At 41.6% G+C, this 20,228-nt stretch overlaps 1 protein-coding gene and 1 pseudogene across 4 annotated transcripts; one reads left to right on the forward strand and one right to left on the reverse strand.

Moving 5' to 3' along the window:
• Positions 1 to 553: 553 nt before the first annotated feature.
• On the forward strand, positions 554 to 3,764 carry LOC139364503 (putative nuclease HARBI1). Of its 4 annotated transcripts, XM_071101294.1 has the most exons (8): positions 554 to 779; positions 867 to 1,043; positions 1,134 to 1,195; positions 1,278 to 1,364; positions 1,452 to 1,735; positions 1,815 to 2,504; positions 2,786 to 2,897; positions 2,992 to 3,764. In XM_071101294.1, the coding sequence occupies exons 1-5, from the start codon at positions 716 to 718 to the stop codon at positions 1,542 to 1,544; spliced, it is 483 nt and encodes a 160-aa protein (XP_070957395.1). In that variant the 5' UTR covers positions 554 to 715; the 3' UTR covers positions 1,545 to 1,735; positions 1,815 to 2,504; positions 2,786 to 2,897; positions 2,992 to 3,764. The 4 variants fall into 4 exon arrangements, 3 of the variants coding, with proteins under 3 accessions (XP_070957395.1, XP_070957394.1, XP_070957393.1); XM_071101293.1 differs by lacking the exons at positions 554 to 779; positions 867 to 1,043; positions 1,134 to 1,195; positions 1,278 to 1,364 and having other exon boundaries at positions 1,562 to 1,735; positions 1,815 to 1,850; positions 1,949 to 2,504; XM_071101292.1 differs by lacking the exons at positions 554 to 779; positions 867 to 1,043; positions 1,134 to 1,195; positions 1,278 to 1,364; positions 1,452 to 1,735 and adding an exon at positions 2,574 to 2,689 and having other exon boundaries at positions 1,905 to 2,504.
• Positions 3,765 to 15,064: 11,300 nt separating this feature from the next.
• LOC139424145 (zinc finger protein 180-like) lies at positions 15,065 to 18,016 on the reverse strand (annotated as a pseudogene).
• Positions 18,017 to 20,228: the final 2,212 nt, after the last annotated feature.

The following is a 20,228-nucleotide window of genomic DNA, read 5'->3' on the forward strand; positions in this document are numbered from 1 at the left end:
TCGTTAGTGGGAAGGTGTTTCACCTGGGGCCTGTTGCACAAAAGTAGAATTAAGACATCCGGGATAAATGACTCAGCTGAGCTCAATGAAGCCAAAACATGTGCGTCCAGGCTTAATTGGTTGCACAAAGACCAAGCCAGGATGAGCAGACACGGATTCATTAAGCCAGGTGAAACCAATCCTGGATAGGTGCGCGCTCACGGCTCACTCAAATAGACCCCGCCACAGATCACAGATTAACTGATTTACCATGGCAACTAGAGCCGCGTACTTTTCCCCGTCGGAAGCACAAATCCTCATGGAGGCATACGAGGAGGTAAAATATATAATTAAGAAGAAAGGCAACACCGCCACAGTGATAAAGCAAAGAGAAAAAGCGTGGCAAAGTATTGCAGACCGCCTGAATGCGTAAGTAGTGCACAATTACACACTCACCGCTCCGCTGAAACATCACAATTACAATTCAAATATTTAATTCACATCTCCAAAAATGCAGTTGTACTGTAATTATGAAACGGTTAATTTTTTTTATTGAAATGCACTGCAGATATGAGTGAAATTGTGTAAAGTAACTCCATCACACTGTATAAAGCTATGATAAAATTGTTGATATTTTTACTGAAAACAAGACAAAAATACCAAGTAATTTTTTGCAGTGTGACTCCATTAAGTGTGTGTGTGTGTGTGTGTGTGTGTGTGTGTGTGTAGATTAAACATGAACGGGCCAAAACGGACATGGCAGCAGGTCAAAATCAAATACAAGAACATTCTGCAGAATGGTATGGTCCCTGACTAATATTTAACAAAGCACAAGCATATATTGTACCCAGAAGGTGCCTGCTCACACATTGTCTGTACTGTTTTAGCAGTGAAAAAGAATACCCACAGACAAGGCACGGGTGGTGGGTCACCAAAGGCTGACCTTACCCCAGCAGAGGACATGGCCTTGGAGCTAAATAAAGGCAGGCCCGTCTTAGAGGGGATCCCTGGGGGGAAAGAGACGAGCATAGGTTCCTCCCAAGATGCCACCCGCTTCATTCAAGGTATGTCCTTCCATCTCTACATGGGATACAACCACATTCATATTGAATCAATTTGGACTGTCTGACTTTGGTTTACCTATTGCCTTGCAGTGTCTGGCAGCACTGTGTTCCTGTTAGAGCCACCAGCACAAGCACCAGACGATGCTGATCCAGTGAGTACTCCATCAAAGGCATACTGTAGGCCTGGCATGTCTTGTCTACTAGCTTCAATATGAATCCGATTAAATGTGATAGGGTGAAGGCCCCAGTGCAGCAGCAACAGCACATGATGGAGACGATGATGAGGAGGAGACCATCTCTCTGGATTCCAGAAGGCATGAGGTATCATGTTAAGACTGTGAAAGTACTATTTACTCTACAATGGTGAGGAGTCCTCATCAAAATCAAAAAATCTAATTTCTTTTACAGGACCCAGATGCTATACAGTGGGAAAACCAGCCTGGCAACATAGTGCGTATTAATAAAAGGACACCACATCCTGCCAAATTCCAGCTGCGCTAATTGTATTGTGTTCACAGAGCTCACAAGCTATCAGAAAGTTGTATGGCAACCACCTCCGGTGCCAAATAGAACTGGCAGACATAGACATTCAGTACAAGAAGAAAAAGATGGAAAATCTTGCACTGGAGTTCGAAATAAAAAAGAGGACAATTAGGAAACTGGACCTTGAAATAAAAAAACTTGAGAGGGAGGTGAGATATGCCTTCAATGTACACTGTATGCTAACTGTAACACAAATGTATTAATCATTATTTTTCTTTCCTCCCCCAGCTCCAAGAAGATGACACAGCTCAAAATAAAAATTAGGTATATTCTCGTAAAGTCAAGTGAGCCATGACATATGAGCTCTTATTGTGAGCACACAGGACGGTGGCATCTTTCTAAGGTTTTTTTTATTTTCCCAGCAATCAGTACAACCAAGTCATCGTTATAAGGCATCGCCCTCTTTTGCCCACCCCCCCCAGCACCAGGTGTGGCCACTAGCCTATATGAAGGCCCAAAATTGTGTGTTCCTTTCTGCTCTGACAATGGCATGCCCATTCGTGCGAGATGTGGTGGATGAAGAAGCACTTGTGCTGAGGAGAGCCTTCAGGTGAGAAAGGGTCTTCAGGGACCGGTTGGACCCACTGGCCTTCCCTGATGACCATCTATATGAAAGATACAGGTTTTCTGCAGATGGCATCAGGTATCTATGCAGACTACTGGGTCCCAGGATTAAGCACCGCACTGCACGGAGCCATGCACTGAGTGTGGAGCAAATGGTTTGTGTGGCCTTGCGCTTTTTTGCTAGTGGAGCCTTCCTGTACTCAGTGGGGGATGCAGAACAGCTGAACAAGGCCACAATTTGCCGCACAATAAGGAGTGTGTGTCTGGCTATCAAAGCATTAGCAGATGTCTTCATCTCCTTCCCTGGCCACAGAAGACTCTGTGACATCAAAGAGGAGTTCTATAGGATTGCAGGTAAGAGGATCTACAAATTACAGGACAACTGTTAACACATAGTAGGATACTCATTACTTTGTGTGACAGGTTTCCCCAATGTCATTGGTGCAGTGGACTGCACACACATAAGGATAAAAGCCCCCTCAGGTGCCCATGAGGCCGATTTTGTGAATAGGAAATCCTTTCACAGCATTAATGTTCAGGTGAACATAACTTTTTGATATTGTCCATTGACGAACACTCTGCATTGCCAGTGATGTGCATTGATTGGTGTAATATTCCTCATCTTATGATTTCAGATGGTCTGCAATGCTGACTGTGTGATCAGCAATGTTGTGGCAAAATGGCCTGGCTCAGTCCATGACTCCAGAATCTTTCGGGCCTCTGAAATCTATCAGTGCCTATCACAAGGTAAGCCACACAACCCCTATTTATAACCATCATGGCTGTGTCAAGAATATCACTGTGTTTATGAGGTAGTAATGATGAGATTTTGTGTTGACAGGTGAATTCTCTGGTGTGTTGCTGGGAGACAGGGGGTATGGCTGCCAGCCTTTTCTCCTGACACCTTTCACAGACCCCCAGGAAGCACAGCAGGCCTACAACCATGCCCATGCCAGGACCAGGGCCAGAGTTGAAATGACCTTTGGCCTCCTGAAGGCACGCTTTCACTGCCTTCACAAATTAAGGGTCAGCCCTGTTAGGGCATGTGATATTACTGTGGCTTGTGCTGTCCTTCACAATGTGGCCTGCCTGAGGAAGGAGAGGGCCCCCAGAGTGCCACCAGCCATGGACTGGGACAATCCGGCAATCTTCCCTGATGACGACAGTGGTCGGCTGCTGAGGGACCAATATGTGTTGAATTATTTTAGTTAGTATGTGTGCTTTCAATTTTGGTTAAATATGTCCTGCGGTGGCAGAGGAATTTGGGTTTTTTTGGGTTCGTTTTTTGACGAATTTGGCCTCTTATGATGTTTGTGCGGTATACTGTGTGTAATACAAGGCTGCAGGGAGGCTACTGCATCCATTCATTTGTCTGTTCAGTTGATGTGTATGGATTTGTCCTGCATTTATTTTAGTGTGCAGACATGCAGGGTGTGTTATACACATTCAAAGGTCTGTATATGTATCATTTTGTATAATATGCTTAGATTCTGTGCTTTCCATCTTGTAGAGTCACTGTGACTTCAGTTTTGAAAGGAGCTGATGGTTTACCTGCTTTGTTTTGTCCTTATTCAATAAAGGAACATAATGTTACACATTGTGTTTTTATATTCATATGGAATGTGTATTTGTTTATATGACAGAGTACTAGGGCCACACTGAAGAAAAAGGATAAAGTCATAAATTTATGAGGCTGGTTCTTTCTGCAGAAAAGCTACATATTGTTTTTACAGTTTTGATACTTATGACAATGTGATACTTAATATTCTGGCACATCAGCATGTCTTTGTTTATGAAACCATACTGAAGTACAATTTCACGAAATGCCCCACATCTGTCATTTTAACAACTGTCCTCCTTTAAAACAACTGGTTACAATATTATGACTTGTGTTTTTTTCCCCTCTGTGGCCCTAATATTCTAGCATTTTATATATAGCCTTATAGTCTATGGGAAACTGTAAATTATCTAATGATAGCAACATCTAAAAATCATTTTTTATCCAAAATCATTGAAATTAATGATCACAAACGTTTAAATAACAGTGGGTCTAGTTATATGTGATAACAATGTATAGTGAGCAGTGAAATAACTATTGGTTTCCATTTGTGGTGACTGCTGACTGACATTAGGGATGAGATTAAATAGATCCTGGAATTTAGCCTGGTCTGGAGCAGGCTAGCTCCACAGAATAAATCTCCATGGTAATTTATACCATAACATATCCTCCTGCCCCCTATCCATCTTTAGTGCAACCGGATTACGGATCAATTGAGCCAGGATCACCAAGATATCCTGGCTTAATCCCTTATCCTAGTTTTGTGCAACAGGCCCCTGAGCTGGTCCAGGTTCTATTTAAGAGTGTCTGGCCCAGTACTCCAGTTGTCTTGATAGATGTGGAGAGTCAACACCTTTAGTTGCTCCACCTTTTTGGTTTACTTCCTGTCTTTAAGTTTGGTGTGGGTTTTTCTTTTGTTTGCCTCTTCTTGGTCAGATTTAGTGAGTCTCATGGTGGGTGTCTTTTAGGTCCCAGTTGTTGTTACCGGTCAATTTTCAATTTTCAGTCGATGCCCCCAGTGTCTTTCAGAGACCCTCCTAAAAAACAAGTTATATTTTGGGTTGGATATAGCATCATATTGTTAAAATTTGAATCAATGGGCATTTCCCTACAATTATTCTATAAGTTGTTGTTCTTTGTTTTTTATCCTCAATATTTCTGTTTATTTTCTATTTTTTTTCTGTGAAGCCATTGTGTTGCATCCATGTCTGACATTGGGCAGCAGCCTAGTGATTAGAGCATTGGACTAGTAACTGAAAGGTTGCAAGTTGAATCCCCGAGCTGACAAGGTACAATTCTGTCGTTCTGCCCCTGAACAAGGCAGTTATCCAACTGTTCCTAGGCCGTCATTGAAAATAAGAATTTGTTCTTCTTAAATAAAGGTACAATTAATTAATCAATTAATCAATTAATTACCTATATAATATCAAAGAACAAATGTGTGTGCCTGAGGGGAAATCAACTTTCATACAGCGAAAAGGGGTGAGAAATTACACCAATATCAGTGGACAATTTGCACTAATGTAAATAAACATGGCTGATGGAACATATTCCCTTTTGCTTATGTGATGAACCACTAAGGGGACATAAATATTTACCATCTAAACCATGTGTGACCTCTCACCTCTCTGGCTGTAGAAGTGTTCTTCCTAACCAGTCCCTCAACAGCTCTCTGACTGAGCTCCACCCTCACTGGGTCTTCAGAGGAGAGGAAGGCTGAGGAGGGATGAATGGATCAGTCAGTCAATAAAGTGTAGAGCTGCTGTCTATGCTGTCTGACACAATCACTATTTTAGTAGTTCATTAAAGTAAATAAGGCTTTATGACTGCTGAATACCAACTATCAATACCGTTCAAAGTTTGGGGTCACTTAGAAAAACATCCTTGTGTTTGAAATAAAAGCAAATGTTTTTGTCCGTTAAAATAACATCAGGTTGATCAGTAATACAGTGTAGGCATTGTTAATATTGAGCATGACTATTGCAGCTGGAAACAACAGATTATCAGCAACCATCCCTCCTGTGTTCCAATGGTACGTTGTGTTAGCTAATCCAAGTTTATAATTTTAAAAGGCGAATTGATCATTAGAAAACCCTTTTGCAATTATGTTAGCACAGCTGAACTGTTGTTATGATAAAAAAAAAAGTTGAGTATCTGGAGAATCAGTATTTGTGGGTTCGAATACAGGCTCAAAATGGCCAGAAACAAATTACTTTCTTCTGAAACTTGTCAGTCTATTCTTGTCTGAGAAATTAAGGCTATTCCATGCCAAGAAACTGAAGATCTCGTACAACGCTGTGTACTACTCCCTTCACAGAACAGCACAAACTGTCTCTAAACAGAATAGAAAGAGGAGTGGGAGGCCCCGGTGCACAACTGAGTAAGAGGACAAGTACATTAGAGTGTGTGTATTGGGTATATGTTTTGAAATTGTTAGATATTACTGCACTGTCGGAGCTAGAAACACAAGCATTTCACTACACCCACAATAACATCTGCTAAACAGTATGTGACCAATAAAATGTGATTTTGATTTGAAGTAAACATCCTATATTTATCAAAGGTGCTTTTGGCTGGGGTCAAAATGACTCCAAAGGATTTGAATTTGTTAAAAGTCCATATTGATACAGAAACAGTAAACCATATTTAGATTTATTAAGAACAAGTTGATTGACAAAGTCATGAAAAAATTGAAGAATTTAATAAATCAAATTTTTGATATGATAAAAGATATGCCTCTGGGGTCAAACTGATCCATGCCAGAAGTATGTTTCAATGCAAATATGTAGTGGGTGTAAAGTTTGTTTTAAATTATCACTCATTAAACATGAATCAATCAACACATGCTTCTTTTTGAACGACTTAATATAATATGAAACTTTTATATCACACGTATCAGGTTTATCTCAGAATATTAGGAAATGTGAATTGTTTGCATTAAAAAGATGTGACTTAAACTCTGTATGTAATATCCCTGTAAAAGATGGGACTTAAACTCGATATGTAATATCCCTGTAAAAGATGGGACTTAAACTCAGTATGTAATATCCCTGTAGATGATGGGACTTAAACTCAGTATGTAATATCCCTGTAAAAGATGTGATCACATATCTTGGTATTACAGTTAGCAAAGATCAGAAAGAAAGGGCCAACTTAAATTTCTCTCTTATTGTAGAGAAAATTGGGAAGAGATTTAACTTCTGGTTATTAAGAAATCTGTCTTTATCTGGACGTGAACTTTTGCAGCCCTAGGACAAGTGACCTTGAATGCAGCCCTAGGACAAATGAATTGGAATGCAGCCCTAGGACAAGTGTAGTGGAATGCAGCCCTAGGACAAGTGTAATGGAATGCAGCCCTAGGACAAGTGAACTGGAATGCAGCCCTAGGACAAATGAACTGGAATGCAGCCCTAGGACAAGTGAACTGGAATGCAGCCCTAGGACAAGTGAACTGGGATGCAGCCCTAGGACAAATGAACTGGAATGCAGCCCTAGGACAAGTGTACTGGATTGCAGCCGTAGGACAAGTGACCTGGAATGCAGCCCTAGGACAAGTGAACTGAAATGTAGCCCTAGAACAAGTGAACTGGAATGCAGCCCTTGGACAAGTGTAGTGGAATACAGCCCTAGGACAAGTGAACTGGAATGCAGCCCTAGGACAAGTGAACTGGAATACATCCCTAGGACAAGTGAACTGGAATGCAGCCCTAGGACAAATGAACTGGAATGCAGCCGTAGGACAAGTGACCTGGAATGCAGCCCTAGGACAAATGAACTGGAACAAAGTCTCGTTGCTGTCTGTTAAATATTGTAAATCTAATAAGGTGAAATAAGCATCATACAAACTCATTCATAGAATCTTCCCTGTAAAGACCTTTATTATACACAGATTTAAAATAGCTATTGATAACAAATGTGTATTTTGTGATTGTGACCCAGAGACTCTTGACCATTTTTTGGGGGACGGCTCTCATGTCAGAAGATTTTATTTTAAAATGAACAACTATTAATGCTAATCTGATATTATGTTTTATTTTCATCCAAATGATATGGACCCTGATTTAACTTTCATTGTTAATTTATTTATCTTTCATGGAAGATTCTTTGTCCATAAAATGAAGTGGACAAACCCCTCTTCACATTATTTAAGATATAATTTAAATATTATTTTGAAGTGATCAGTAAATGTAAAAACAAAAAAGCAATACCACCATAAGTATTTAACAAATTGAAAATGAATCTTGATATGTAATACCCCTATTTGTTAGGTTAATGTACTCTTGTTTGTATATTTCTGTTTTTTTGTTTTTGTATTTGTTGTGTTCATAATAAAAACTAAGTTACTAAGTCTTTAACCACACTGTTGTTACACTGGTGAGTAAAAACTCATGCTTCCTAAACTGAAATCTACATTTTCCTCAACTGCGTCCAGTCAGCAGATGGACGAGATGCCGCTTAGGCCCCGTTGTGACTCCGTCAATAATTCAGCAGAGCAAGTTTGTATGAAGGTCTGGTTATTAAATGGGTACATAGTTCAATAGTAATATCCTGTAACACCCTCTGGTGATGAACTTTGCTGCCCTGTTTCCAGTTGTCCACATTTCTGGGAGAACCTATTCAGGTAAGTAAGTAAATAGATTTTGAAAATGTAAAAAAAACGATTATATTATTAGCTAACTAGCTACAGTGCAGGCTAACTCAAATGAGCTAATACATGAGCTATCTAGACAACTTCAAATACTGTATAGATAGCTAGCTAAGTGAATTAAATATCAACAGCTACCTAACTTCATATTAGCTAGCTATCTTGATGTATTTATCACTGTTAAAAACAAACTCCAAATGCATTTGTAGGTAGCTAGCTAACAGCCATGGAGGAGGGTGAAAGGATAGCAGCCCCAACTGTCAATGAGAGAGGAGGCTATTCTGGATAGGGCAGGTACTTTTGTGTAGTTCCTGGCCCCAGAAGTGAGGACGGAGATAATTGGAACAAAATATTCAGTGTGGTGTAATTTGACTAGAATGAAGTCTGTTCTGTGTGAGGTTTTCTGTCCTCAGATAAAGAGCGCTACGAAAGCCAGTCTACATATGAAGAGCAGTGGTTCTCAGTCTTGTTGGACTCAAAGAGGCACATTGTTGTTTTTGCCTCAGCACTGCACAGCTGATTCAAATGACCAACTCATCATCAAACTTCAAGTGCTATTTATGTATTCATTTGTGGTGCTATCCTTGTTATGATCATGTTATTGTCACATGCTACACATGTACATATGTGTGTCCATGCATATACCAATCCAATGTTATCATGATTTGTTATCAGGGATATGATACTTTAGTAATCCACAATGACCTGGTGATGTAACAGTCTAATAATTACATTGTCTTCCATATTCCTACAGATACCTTGTAACTGGAGATTCCTCCAAAACGATTGCCTACAGTTACCGTGTAGGGCGCGGCAAGGTTGGGTGACCAGGGTCTTCTGGGACTGCCTCCTGAAGGAATTCAGGTGTGTGAAGGCTACCGTGAAGAATAGTAAGACACTTCATTATTTATATAACTAACTAGCTAAATTGTTTGTCCTTGTGGGTCGGTTCATGTTTTTCAGCATAAAGTACTCTGCAGCCACTTATTAATGTCAAATCATATCAAATTTTATTTGTCACATACACATGGTTAGCAGATGTTAATGCGAGTGTAGCGAAATGCTTGTGCTTCTAGTTCCGACAGTGCAGTAATAACCAACAAGTAATCTAGCTAACAATTCCAAAACTACTACCTTATAGACACAAGTGTAAAGGGATAAAGAATATGTACAGTGCCTTGCGAAAGTATTCGGTCCCCTTGAACTTTGCGACCTTTTGCCACATTTCAGGCTTCAAACATAAAGATATAAAACTGTACTTTTTGTGAAGAATCAACAACAAGTGGGACACAATCATGAAGTGGAACGACATTTATTGAAATTCTCAAACTTTTTTAACAAATCAAAAACTGAAAAATTGGGCGTGCAAAATTATTCAGCCCCTTTACTTTCAGTGCAGCAAACTCTCTCCAGAAGTTCAGTGAGGATCTCTGAATGATCCAATGTTGACCTAAATGACTAATGATGATAAATACAATCCACCTGTGTGTAATCAAGTCTCCGTATAAATGCACCTGCACTGTGATAGTCTCAGAGGTCCGTTAAAAGCGCAGAGAGCATCATGAAGAACAAGGAACACACCAGGCAGGTCCGAGATACTGTTGTGAAGAAGTTTAAAGCCGGATTTGGATACAAAAAGATTTCCCAAGCTTTAAACATCCCAAGGAGCACTGTGCAAGCGATAATATTGAAATGGAAGGAGTATCAGACCACTGCAAATCTACCAAGACCTGGCCGTCCCTCTAAACTTTCAGCTCATACAAGGAGAAGACTGATCAGAGATGCAGCCAAGAGGCCCATGATCACTCTGGATGAACTGCAGAGATCTACAGCTGAGGTGGGAGACTCTGTCCATAGGACAACAATCAGTCGTATATTGCACAAATCTGGCCTTTATGGAAGAGTGGCAAGAAGAAAGCCATTTCTTAAAGATATCCATAAAAAGTGTCATTTAAAGTTTGCCACAAGCCACCTGGGAGACACACCAAACATGTGGAAGAAGGTGCTCTGGTCAGATGAAACCAAAATTGAATTTTTGGCAACAATGCAAAACGTTATGTTTGGTGTAAAAGCAACACAGCTCATCACCCTGAACACACCATGCCCACTGTCAAACATGGTGGTGGCAGCATCATGGTTTGGGCCTGCTTTTCTTCAGCAGGGACAGGGAAGATGGTTAAAATTGATGGGAAGATGGATGGAGCCAAATACAGGACCATTCTGGAAGAAAACCTGATGGAGTCTGCAAAAGACCTGAGACTGGAACGGAGATTTGTCTTCCAACAAGACAATGATCCAAAACATAAAGCAAAATCTACAATGGAATGGTTCAAAAATAAACATATCCAGGTGTTAGAATGGCCAAGTCAAAGTCCAGACCTGAATCCAATCGAGAATCTGTTTAAAGAACTGAAAACTGCTGTTCACAAATGCTCTCCATCCAACCTCACTGAGCTCGAGCTGTTTTGCAAGGAGGAATGGGAAAAAATGTCAGTCTCTCGATGTGCAAAACTGATAGAGACATACCCCAAGCAACTTACAGCTGTAATCGCAGCAAAAGGTGGCGCTACAAAGTATTAACTTAAGGGGGCTGAATAATTTTGCACGCCCAATTTTTCAGTTTTTGATTTGTTAAAAAAGTTTGAAATATCCAATAAATGTCGTTCCACTTCATGATTGTGTCCCACTTGTTGTTGATTCTTCACAAAAAAATACAGTTTTATATCTTTATGTTTGAAGCCTGAAATGTGGCAAAAGGTCGCAAAGTTCAAGGGGGCCGAATACTTTCGCAAGACACTGTACATAAAGATATATGAATGAGTGATGGTACAGAGTGGCATAGGCAAGATACAGTAGATGGTATTGAGTACAGTATATACATATGAGATGAGTATGTAAACAAAGTGGCATAGTTAAAGTGGCTAGTGATACATGTATTACATAAAGATGCAGTAGATGATATAGAGTACAGTATATACATATGAGATGAATAATGTAGGGTATGTAAACATTATATTAGGTAGCATTGTTTAAAGTGGCTAGTGATATATTTTACATCATTTCCCATCAATTCCCATTATTAAAGTGGCTGGAGTTGAGTCAGTGTGTTGGCAGCAGCCACTCAATGTTAGTGGTGGCTGTTTAACAGTCTGATGGCCTTGAGATAGAAGCTGTTTTTCAGTCTCTCGGTCCCAGCTTTGATGCACCTGTACTGACCTCGCCTTCTGGATGATAGCGGGGTGAACAGGCAGTGGCTCGGGTGGTTGTTGTCCTTGATGATCTTTATGGCCTTCCTGTGACATCGGGTGGTGTAGGTGTCCTGGAGGGCAGGTCGTTTGCTGCCTGTGCAGACCTCACTACCCTCTGGAGAGCCTTACGGTTGTGGGCGGAGCAGTTGCCGTACCAGGCGGTGATACAGCCCGACAGGATGCTCTCGATTGTGCATCTGTAGAAGTTTGTGAGTGCTTTTGGTGACAAGCCGAATTTCTTCAGCCTCCTGAGGTTGAAGAGGCGCTGCTGCGCCTTCTTCACGATGCTGTCTGTGTGGGTGGACCAATTCAGTTTGTCTGAGATGTGTACGCCGAGGAACTTAAAACTTACTACCCTCTCCACTACTGTTCCATCGATGTGGATAGGGGGGTGTTCCCTCTGCTGTTTCCTGAAGTCCACAATCATCTCCTTAGTTTTGTTGACGTTGATTGTGAGGTTATTTCCTGACACCACACTCCGAGGGCCCTCACCTCCTCCCTGTAGGCAGTCTCGTCGTTGTTGGTAATCAAGCCTACTACTGTTGTGTCGTCCGCAAACTTGATGATTGAGTTGGAGGCGTGCGTGGTCACGCAGTCGTGGGTGAACAGGGAGTACAGGTGTGGACACCAGGTGAGGCAACACAGATTCCTGTTGAACACTGTCGCTTTAACTACCTTATTTTCTCAATAACATTCTCTCTCCTTCACTTCATCCCTCTCTCCCCTTCTCCCTAAATCCTCTAGGTTATATCAGCTGTGTCGGTGAACCACTCCTTCATCTGAACTGGCTACATAGAGGGCACAGCATGATCAGATGTGAGCGGTCACTTGGTCAGGATCGTTCACTGATTAACACCAGTAAGTACTGTCTTAAAAACAGAGGCACAAACTCTGCAGTTGAACCTATGTTAGGTGTTAAAGCAGAAATCTGCAATTGCTACATCCATATTTTGACTTTTAAATTATTTATTCATAGACATTGATTCTTGAAGAATATGACACCTATAACACATGCCTCATGAGCTTAGTTCAACTGTTGTACCCCATCAGAACCCCAAATAAGCTATTTTTACTATAATGTTTAGAAACAATGTAAATCAACACTGTATCTATCGCCTCAACATGGTTAAAACTATAATGTTGATATCATGGATGATCAGTCCTTGCATCCATAGGTCTGTCTATCTGTAGTTACATTTCTCCAACCCCATAATCATTTTATTACCAAAACAGTGGTGGAATGACAGATTTGTTATTGTTTCAACTGCAGATTGCTGGGTTGTGTGTTTTTTTAAACAGCAACAAAATGGCTGTCCAGAGACTTGGTTTGGTAAACAGCTGAGGGATGGGAGAAGGAGAAGTGTAACCACTCTCAAATTTATAGAGAACGATATTGTAGCCACCGTAACCCAACACCTAGCGACCTCGTCAAGAAGTTCAGACATCTTGGCGTAACAGTTATAAGGTGGTGGCTTGACAGTCGCTGGACCCAGGTTTGAGTTCAGCTCAGGGCTACCCACCGGAATTCACTATGAATACAAGGACTGGCCATCCATGGGGTCATAATGATAGTTTAACTAGGTTTCTAGGCTATATAATATATTCTAGATTTCATCCATGATGTCATAATGATAGTTTAACCAGGTTTCTAGGCTATATAGTATATTCTATCATTGCCCGTGTAGATTTCCTGTGGGGGTCAAATTATTAGAGCTGTTGATAAGTCATTGTATAATATTCAGCCAATTTTTTTTCATGCCCTTACATTAAAGGCAAGACATACCTAGATTCAAGCATTCATAAATTGGTTTGAAACCTTTGTTTTAAACCCTTCTCAAAGTTGGTGCCTTGACGGATTTATAAAAAATGGTTTGTCATGAAACACCATTTTTTATTTAAATGTAACCTTTATTTAACTAGGTCAGTTAAGAACAAATTCTTATTTATAATGACTGCCTACCCCGGACGACACTGGGCCAATTGTGCGCCGCCCTATTGGACTCCCAACCACGGCCGGTTGTGATACAGCCTGGATTTGAACCAGGGTGTCTGTAGTGACACCTCAAGCACTGAGATGCAGTGTCTGCTGTGCCACTCGAGAGCCCCAGAATCATGTTCCAGTTCTGTCCCCAACTAAAATACATATTGGTCAACCAAGAGTCATCTGTTCTTTCTACCAATCGCCTCATGTGTTTTTATAAAATCTATATGTACTGAACTTGTCTGACGCTTTAAGCACGCTGTTTGATTAAATAAATGATACACACAAATGACTAGAGGGAGCCAGTCATCAATATAACCTGACCAGAAGGAGCCAGTCGTCAACATAACCCGACCAGAGGGAACCGGTCGTCAACATAACCCGACCAGAGGGAACCGGTCGTCAACATAACCCGACCAGAGGGAGCCGGTCGTCAACATAACCCGACCAGAGGGAACCGGTCGTCAACATAGCCCTACCAGAGGGAGCCGGTCGTCAACATAACCCGACCAGAGGGAGCCCCCCTCTGCTGCTGTACTTTGTAAATTCTGCTGTTCTGCTCCTGAAATGTTCAGTAATAGACTACACCAGCAGTCAGCAACCTATTCCAGTTGGAGGGTCAATTCATCTGACCATTTCTACCAATCTGTGTGCCAGTTATGATTTTCATATGCACATTTTTCTGAAACAGTTTAATTTGCTGTACGGTATATGGATTTGCTATAGTGGCTAACGCCCTTGTCCTGAAGCTAGCACCAGTTAGCCTCGAGCCAGGTGCATCTACCAGCTAGCAAACAAAATTACTCCAGCTACAATACCTCTTGCGTAGTAATGACTACCTAACGGCTTCCCTGGTTCATATATTGCTGTTCACTGGACCCTATGATCACTTGGCTACATAGCTGATGCCTGCTGGACTGTTCATTAAAACAACAAATATATCCTATATTGTTGTTGGAAAAGTTTGCGCACCACCAACAGAAAATAACTTATATTTCACATAATCTACTACAATACTTCACCTTCTACAATATAAACATGGTGTCTACTGGCTGTCAACAATTAAAAACAATAAAAAACATTTATTTCTAAATAATAATATACAATCGTATGTTTTCTTTTTCTTTCTATAGAATCCTTAAACTCACTAGCTTCTAGAACTCATGTCTTCCTAAAACTCCACTTGCCTCTAGAACTCATGTCTTCCTAAAACTCCACTTGCCTCTAGAACTCTCGTCCCCTTGGAAAGAGCACAAACAAAACTCATCTCCAATACGGGAAAAACTTGCAGTCAAAATAAATTGTGATGCACTGGCTAAAAGCAAAACACAAAACTTTTTGACTGCCCAACCTTGAGACAATCAGCAACCAAATACTCCTTCTACAATGTTAAAACCTTCCACATTGCGACATCATTAAAATACTCCTTCTACAATGTTTGATATCATGAAAAAACTCCTTCATGCATGTATCTTCTGATGTTTAATCAGATATATTTTTTATCAGAGTATCACAGCTATAAGGTTTCTCTCCTGTGTGTGTTCTCTGGTGTATCTTCAGTTCCCCAGATTGAACAAAACTCTTCCCACATTGAGTACAGCTATAAGGTTTCTCTCCTGTGTGTGTTCTCTGGTGTTTCTTCAGATGGCTAGATGTAAAAAAAAATATATATATTTAAACTTGCCACATTGAGTACAGCTATAGGGGTTCTTTCCAGTGTGTGTTCTCTGGTGAAGAGTCAGACTGCTCATCTCAGTAAAACTCTTCCCACATTCATCACAGCTATATGGTTTCTCTCCTTTGTGTGTTCTCTGGTGAAGAGTCGGATTGCTCGACCTTGCAAAACTCTTCCCACATTCATCACAGCTGTACGGTTTCTCTCCTGTGTGTATTCTCCGGTGTGATATCAGGGTGCTTACGTGAGTAAAACTCTTCCCACATTGATCACAGCTATATGGTTTCTCTCCTGTGTGTGTTCTTTGGTGTACAATAAGATGGCTTGATGTATCAAAACTATTCCCACATTGAGTACAGCAATAAGGTTTCTCTAAAGTGTGGATTCTCTGATGAATTTTAATGCCTGCTGATGAGGTGAATCTTTTCCCACAGTCAGAGCAGCAATGAGATTTCTTTCCCGTGGGTCTCTGCTGGTGTTTCTTGAGGAATTCTGATCTGGAGCGACTCTTCTCTGCCTTGTCAGCATCATGAGGTTGTTGAGGCTCCCAAGAGGACCCATGGTAGTCAGTTCTCTCTCCTGTGTGAATGACAAAGTCATACAGATGGTTAAAGGCCCACAACAGCAGAAATCCACTGTAAAAGGTGATGCCAACAGCGTAGCCATGATGTTGTACAACAATTGACGTCTGTAATGAATGTAATGATTATTTGACATTTGTCTTAAAATGAGCAACAATAGTCATATTTTGTCTTGTTTTCAAATTAGTAGTAACATCCAAGTTTGTAGACTAGAAATAAGTTTATTCTTTATTATTCATGTTGTTGAAACTCTAAGCAGTGTGCCAGACTACTTTTGGTCTCCAATATAGGCCCCTTTCTATTTTTGCTAAAATTGTATGTAGGATATCTGCCTGGAGCAAAAATGGTGAGCAAAAATTTTCGTTTTTCACAATGTATTCTGAATGGGGGAAATTCAGGGGAATGCATTTCACGCTACTTTGGATTATAATTGTCAGGCTCTTTTGAATGTCCTGCTTAATATAATGTGTGTGTACATCATTGCAAATCAACCGCTTTGTAAAAAAAACCCACTTCAACCAGTAAAATGCTCTTTGGCTTTTTCATCAGCCCGACAATGAGAGTTTGTACACTGTTTGCCAAATTGGCAGTTTGCATAGATCTACTGTAGGACCCATAACTTCACCTAACAACAAATATAGGAAAACAGCTCTGTGTTGTATGAGCAAAGTATCTCTGTGTGCAAACAGACTAACGAGACCCTACTGTAATTCAAGCAGACAATAACATTATAAACATCAATTTGTTAGGGATGTTGGATCCAACGTGGAGCACGGCATAACTGTCTTGACCAGAGTAATGAATGAAGAAGCACTTTGATTGTTGTTGCATGTCGTGATGTTTCGCATTTGACTGGCATTCAGAAAATGATTTCCTGGATCTTCTGATGATAGTTGAACATGTGACTGTAACTAAACAGCTACAGTATTAAGAATTGTGTAATTATTGAAGAACTGCGTTAATGACAGTATCCATTTGAGTGTTGTCAATAAAGCTACTATTTAAAAAAATATATATATTGTGGCAAACCTCTTCAAGGTTAGGAGCGTTTGTCACAAATTAAGTGGTAAACCGTCACCAAATCACCCAAGAATGAGAGTTCTTTCGAACAGGACAGTACCTGTGTGTTTGGTTCTCCGTCCTGGTCCGCCCAGGCCGTAGGCGAGGTCAAGGATAGCAGGGTTCGGTACACGCAATCGGGTTCTCAGTAGGTCCAGGTCCAAACGCCAACAGGTAAGTCCAAAACAATCCAGCTCATACACGGTAAATCCAGCCAATCTCTATTGTCTCTTTCTCTATTGTTCATAGATCCTTCCAGCCCTCTCCCTACCTCTTCCTGTTTTTTCTTGACCCTTTATCTGTGAGTTGGCTCCACCTTCTGAGGGTTCCCCTTGCTTCTGGGACTTGTAGTTTTGGCGGTCGGCCATTTTGTGATCTGTAGTTCTGACGGGTGGCCATTTTAGTGATTGGGCCGAGCCCGTTTATTAGTTCTGCTCTCACATATCTGCCATTTATCACTTGTCCCCCTTCTTTGCCACAATATTTCACCTTTATTTAACCAGGTAGGCTAGATGAGAACAAGTTCTCAACTGCAACCTGGCCAAGATAAAGCAAAGCAGTGCGACAAAAACAACACAGAGTTACAAGTGGGATAAACAAAAGTACAGTCAATAACACAATAGAAAAATCTATATACAGTGTGCAAATGAAGTATGAAGGTAAGGCAATAAATAGGCCATAGTAGAGAAGTATTAAAAAATGTAATAAATTAACACTGAAGTGATAAGACGTGCAAGTAGAAATACTGGTGTGCAAAAAAGCAAAAAAAATCAATAAAAACATGGGGATGAGGTAGGCAGTTGGATGGGCTATCAACAATCGGTCGGTAAGCTGCTCAGATAGCTGATTCTTAAAGTTAGCGAAGGAGAAAAATGTCTCCAACTTCAGTGATTTTTGCAATTCGTTCCAGTCATTGGCAGCAGAGAACTGGAAGGAAATGTGGCCAAAGTAGGTGTTGGCTTTGGGGATGACCAGTGAGATATACCTCCTGTAGCGTGTGCTATGGGTGGGTGTTGCTATGGTGACCAGTGAGCTGAGAGAAGGCGGCCTAGCAAAGACATAGATGACCTGGAGCCAGTTGGCGACGAACACGTAGCGAGGGCCAGCCGACGAGAGCATACAGGTCGCAGTGGTGGGTGGTATATGGGGCTTTGGTGACAAAATGGATGGCACTGTGATAGACTGCATCCGGTTTGCTGAGTAGAGTGTTGGAGGCTATTTTGAAAATGACATCGCCAAAGTCAAGGATCGGTAGGATAGTCAGTTTTACGAGGGTATGTTTGGCAGCGTGAGTAAAGGTAGCGATGATGCGAAATAGGAATATTTAATTTTGGATTGGAAATGCTTAATATTAGTCTGGAAGGAGAGTTTACAGTCTAGCCAAACACCTAGATATTTATAGTTGTCCACATATTCTAAGTTAGAACCATCCAGAGTAGTGGTGCTGGGGGGGGGGGGGGGGGGGGGGGGCCGCGATCGGTTGAAGAGCATACGTTTAGTTTTGCTAGCGTTTCAGAGCAGTTGGAGGCCACGGATGGAGTGTTGAATGGCACCGAAGCGCGTTTGGAGGTTTGTTAACACAGTGTCCAAAGAAGGGCCAGATGTATACAGAATGGTGTCATCTGCATAGAGGTGGATCAAGGAATCACCCGCAGCAGGAGCAACATCGTTGGTATATACTGAGAAAAGAGTCGGTTCGAGAATTGAACCCTGTGGTACCTCCATAGAGACTGCCAGAGGTCCAGACAACAGGCCCTCCGATTTGACACACTGAACTCTGTCTGAGAAGTAGTTGGTGAACCAGGCGAGTCAGTCATTTGAAAAACGACGGCTGTTGAGTCTGCCGATAAGAATACAGTGATTGACAAAGTCGAAAGCCTTGGCTAGATTGATGAAGACGGCTGCACAGTACTGTCTTTTACCAATAGCTGTTACGTTTAGTACCTTGAGCGTGGCTGAGGTGCACCTGTGACGAGCTCGGAAACCGGATTGCACAGCGGGGAGAAGGTACGGTGGGATTCAAAATGGTCAGTGATCTATTTGTTAACTTGACTTTCGAAGACTTTAGAATGGCAGGGCAGGATGGATATAGGTCTGTAATAGTTTGGGTCTAGAGTGCCACCCACTTTAAAGAGGGGGATGACCGCAGAAGCGTTGCAATCTTTAGGAATCTCGGACGATACGAAAGAGAGGTTTAACAGACTAGTAATAGGGGTTGCCACAATGGCGGCAGATAATTTTAGAAAGAGAGGGTCCAGATTGTCTAGCCCAGCTGATTTGTACGGGTCCAGGTTTTGCAACTCTTTCAGAACATCAGCTATCTGGATTTGGGTGAAGGAGAAGCTGGGGAGGCTTGGGGAAGTAGCTGCGGGGCGTGAGGAGCTGTTGGCCAGGGTTGGGGTAGCCAGGAGGAAAGCATGGCCAGCTATAGAGAAATGCTGGTTGAAATTCTGTTATCAGTGGTGACAGTGTTTCCTAGCCTCAGTTAGAGCTACAGGATGCACATTTCTGTTTGAAAAAGCTAGCCTTTGCTTTCCTAACTGACTGTGTGTATCGGTTCCCGACTTCTCTGAAAAGTTGCATATCGCAGAGAGTATTCCATGTTTTTGTGCTGGTCGAGGGCAGTCAGGTCTGGAGTAAACCAAGGGCTATATCCATTCTTAGTTCTACATTTTTGAAAGGGCATGCTTATTTAAGGTGGTGAAGAAATTACAATTAAAGAACAACCAGGCATCCCCTACTGACAGGATGAGGTCAATATCCTTCCAGGATACCAGGGCCAGGTCGATTAGAAAGGCCTGCTTGCAGAAGTGTTTTAGGGAGCGTTTGACAATGATGAGGGGTAGTCGTTTGACCGCGGACCCCTAACGGATGCAGGCAATGAGGCAGTGATCGCTGAGATCCTGATTGAAAACAGCAGAGGTGTATTTGGAGGGCAAGTTGGTCAGGATAATATCTATGAGGGTGCCCATGTTTACAGGTTTAGGGCTTTACCTGGTGGGTTCCTTGATAATTTGTGTGAGATTGAGGGCATCTAGCTTGGATTGTAGGACGGCCAGGGTGTTAACCTCACTAGGGAAGGGGGCACAAGGAACCCAAAATGGAGAACCGTGATTAAGGGGGAAGGTGTTACAGGCTTTCGTTTTTCCATTTATGTTTTGAGGTTGGACTTTAGCACGTAAGAAAGGGGGATACCTAGTCTGTACAACTGAATGCGTTCAACTGAAATGTGTCTTCAGTGCACTGATTGGTGCACGTATAGCTAGTTAGCACGTAGCACGCACTGTTTGGTGTCACCTCGTCAGCACGTCCAGCTTGTTAGCACGTATAG

This window comes from Oncorhynchus clarkii, chromosome 13 (assembly GCF_045791955.1).
Source record: "Oncorhynchus clarkii lewisi isolate Uvic-CL-2024 chromosome 13, UVic_Ocla_1.0, whole genome shotgun sequence".
NCBI classification, from domain to species: domain Eukaryota; kingdom Metazoa; phylum Chordata; class Actinopteri; order Salmoniformes; family Salmonidae; genus Oncorhynchus; species Oncorhynchus clarkii.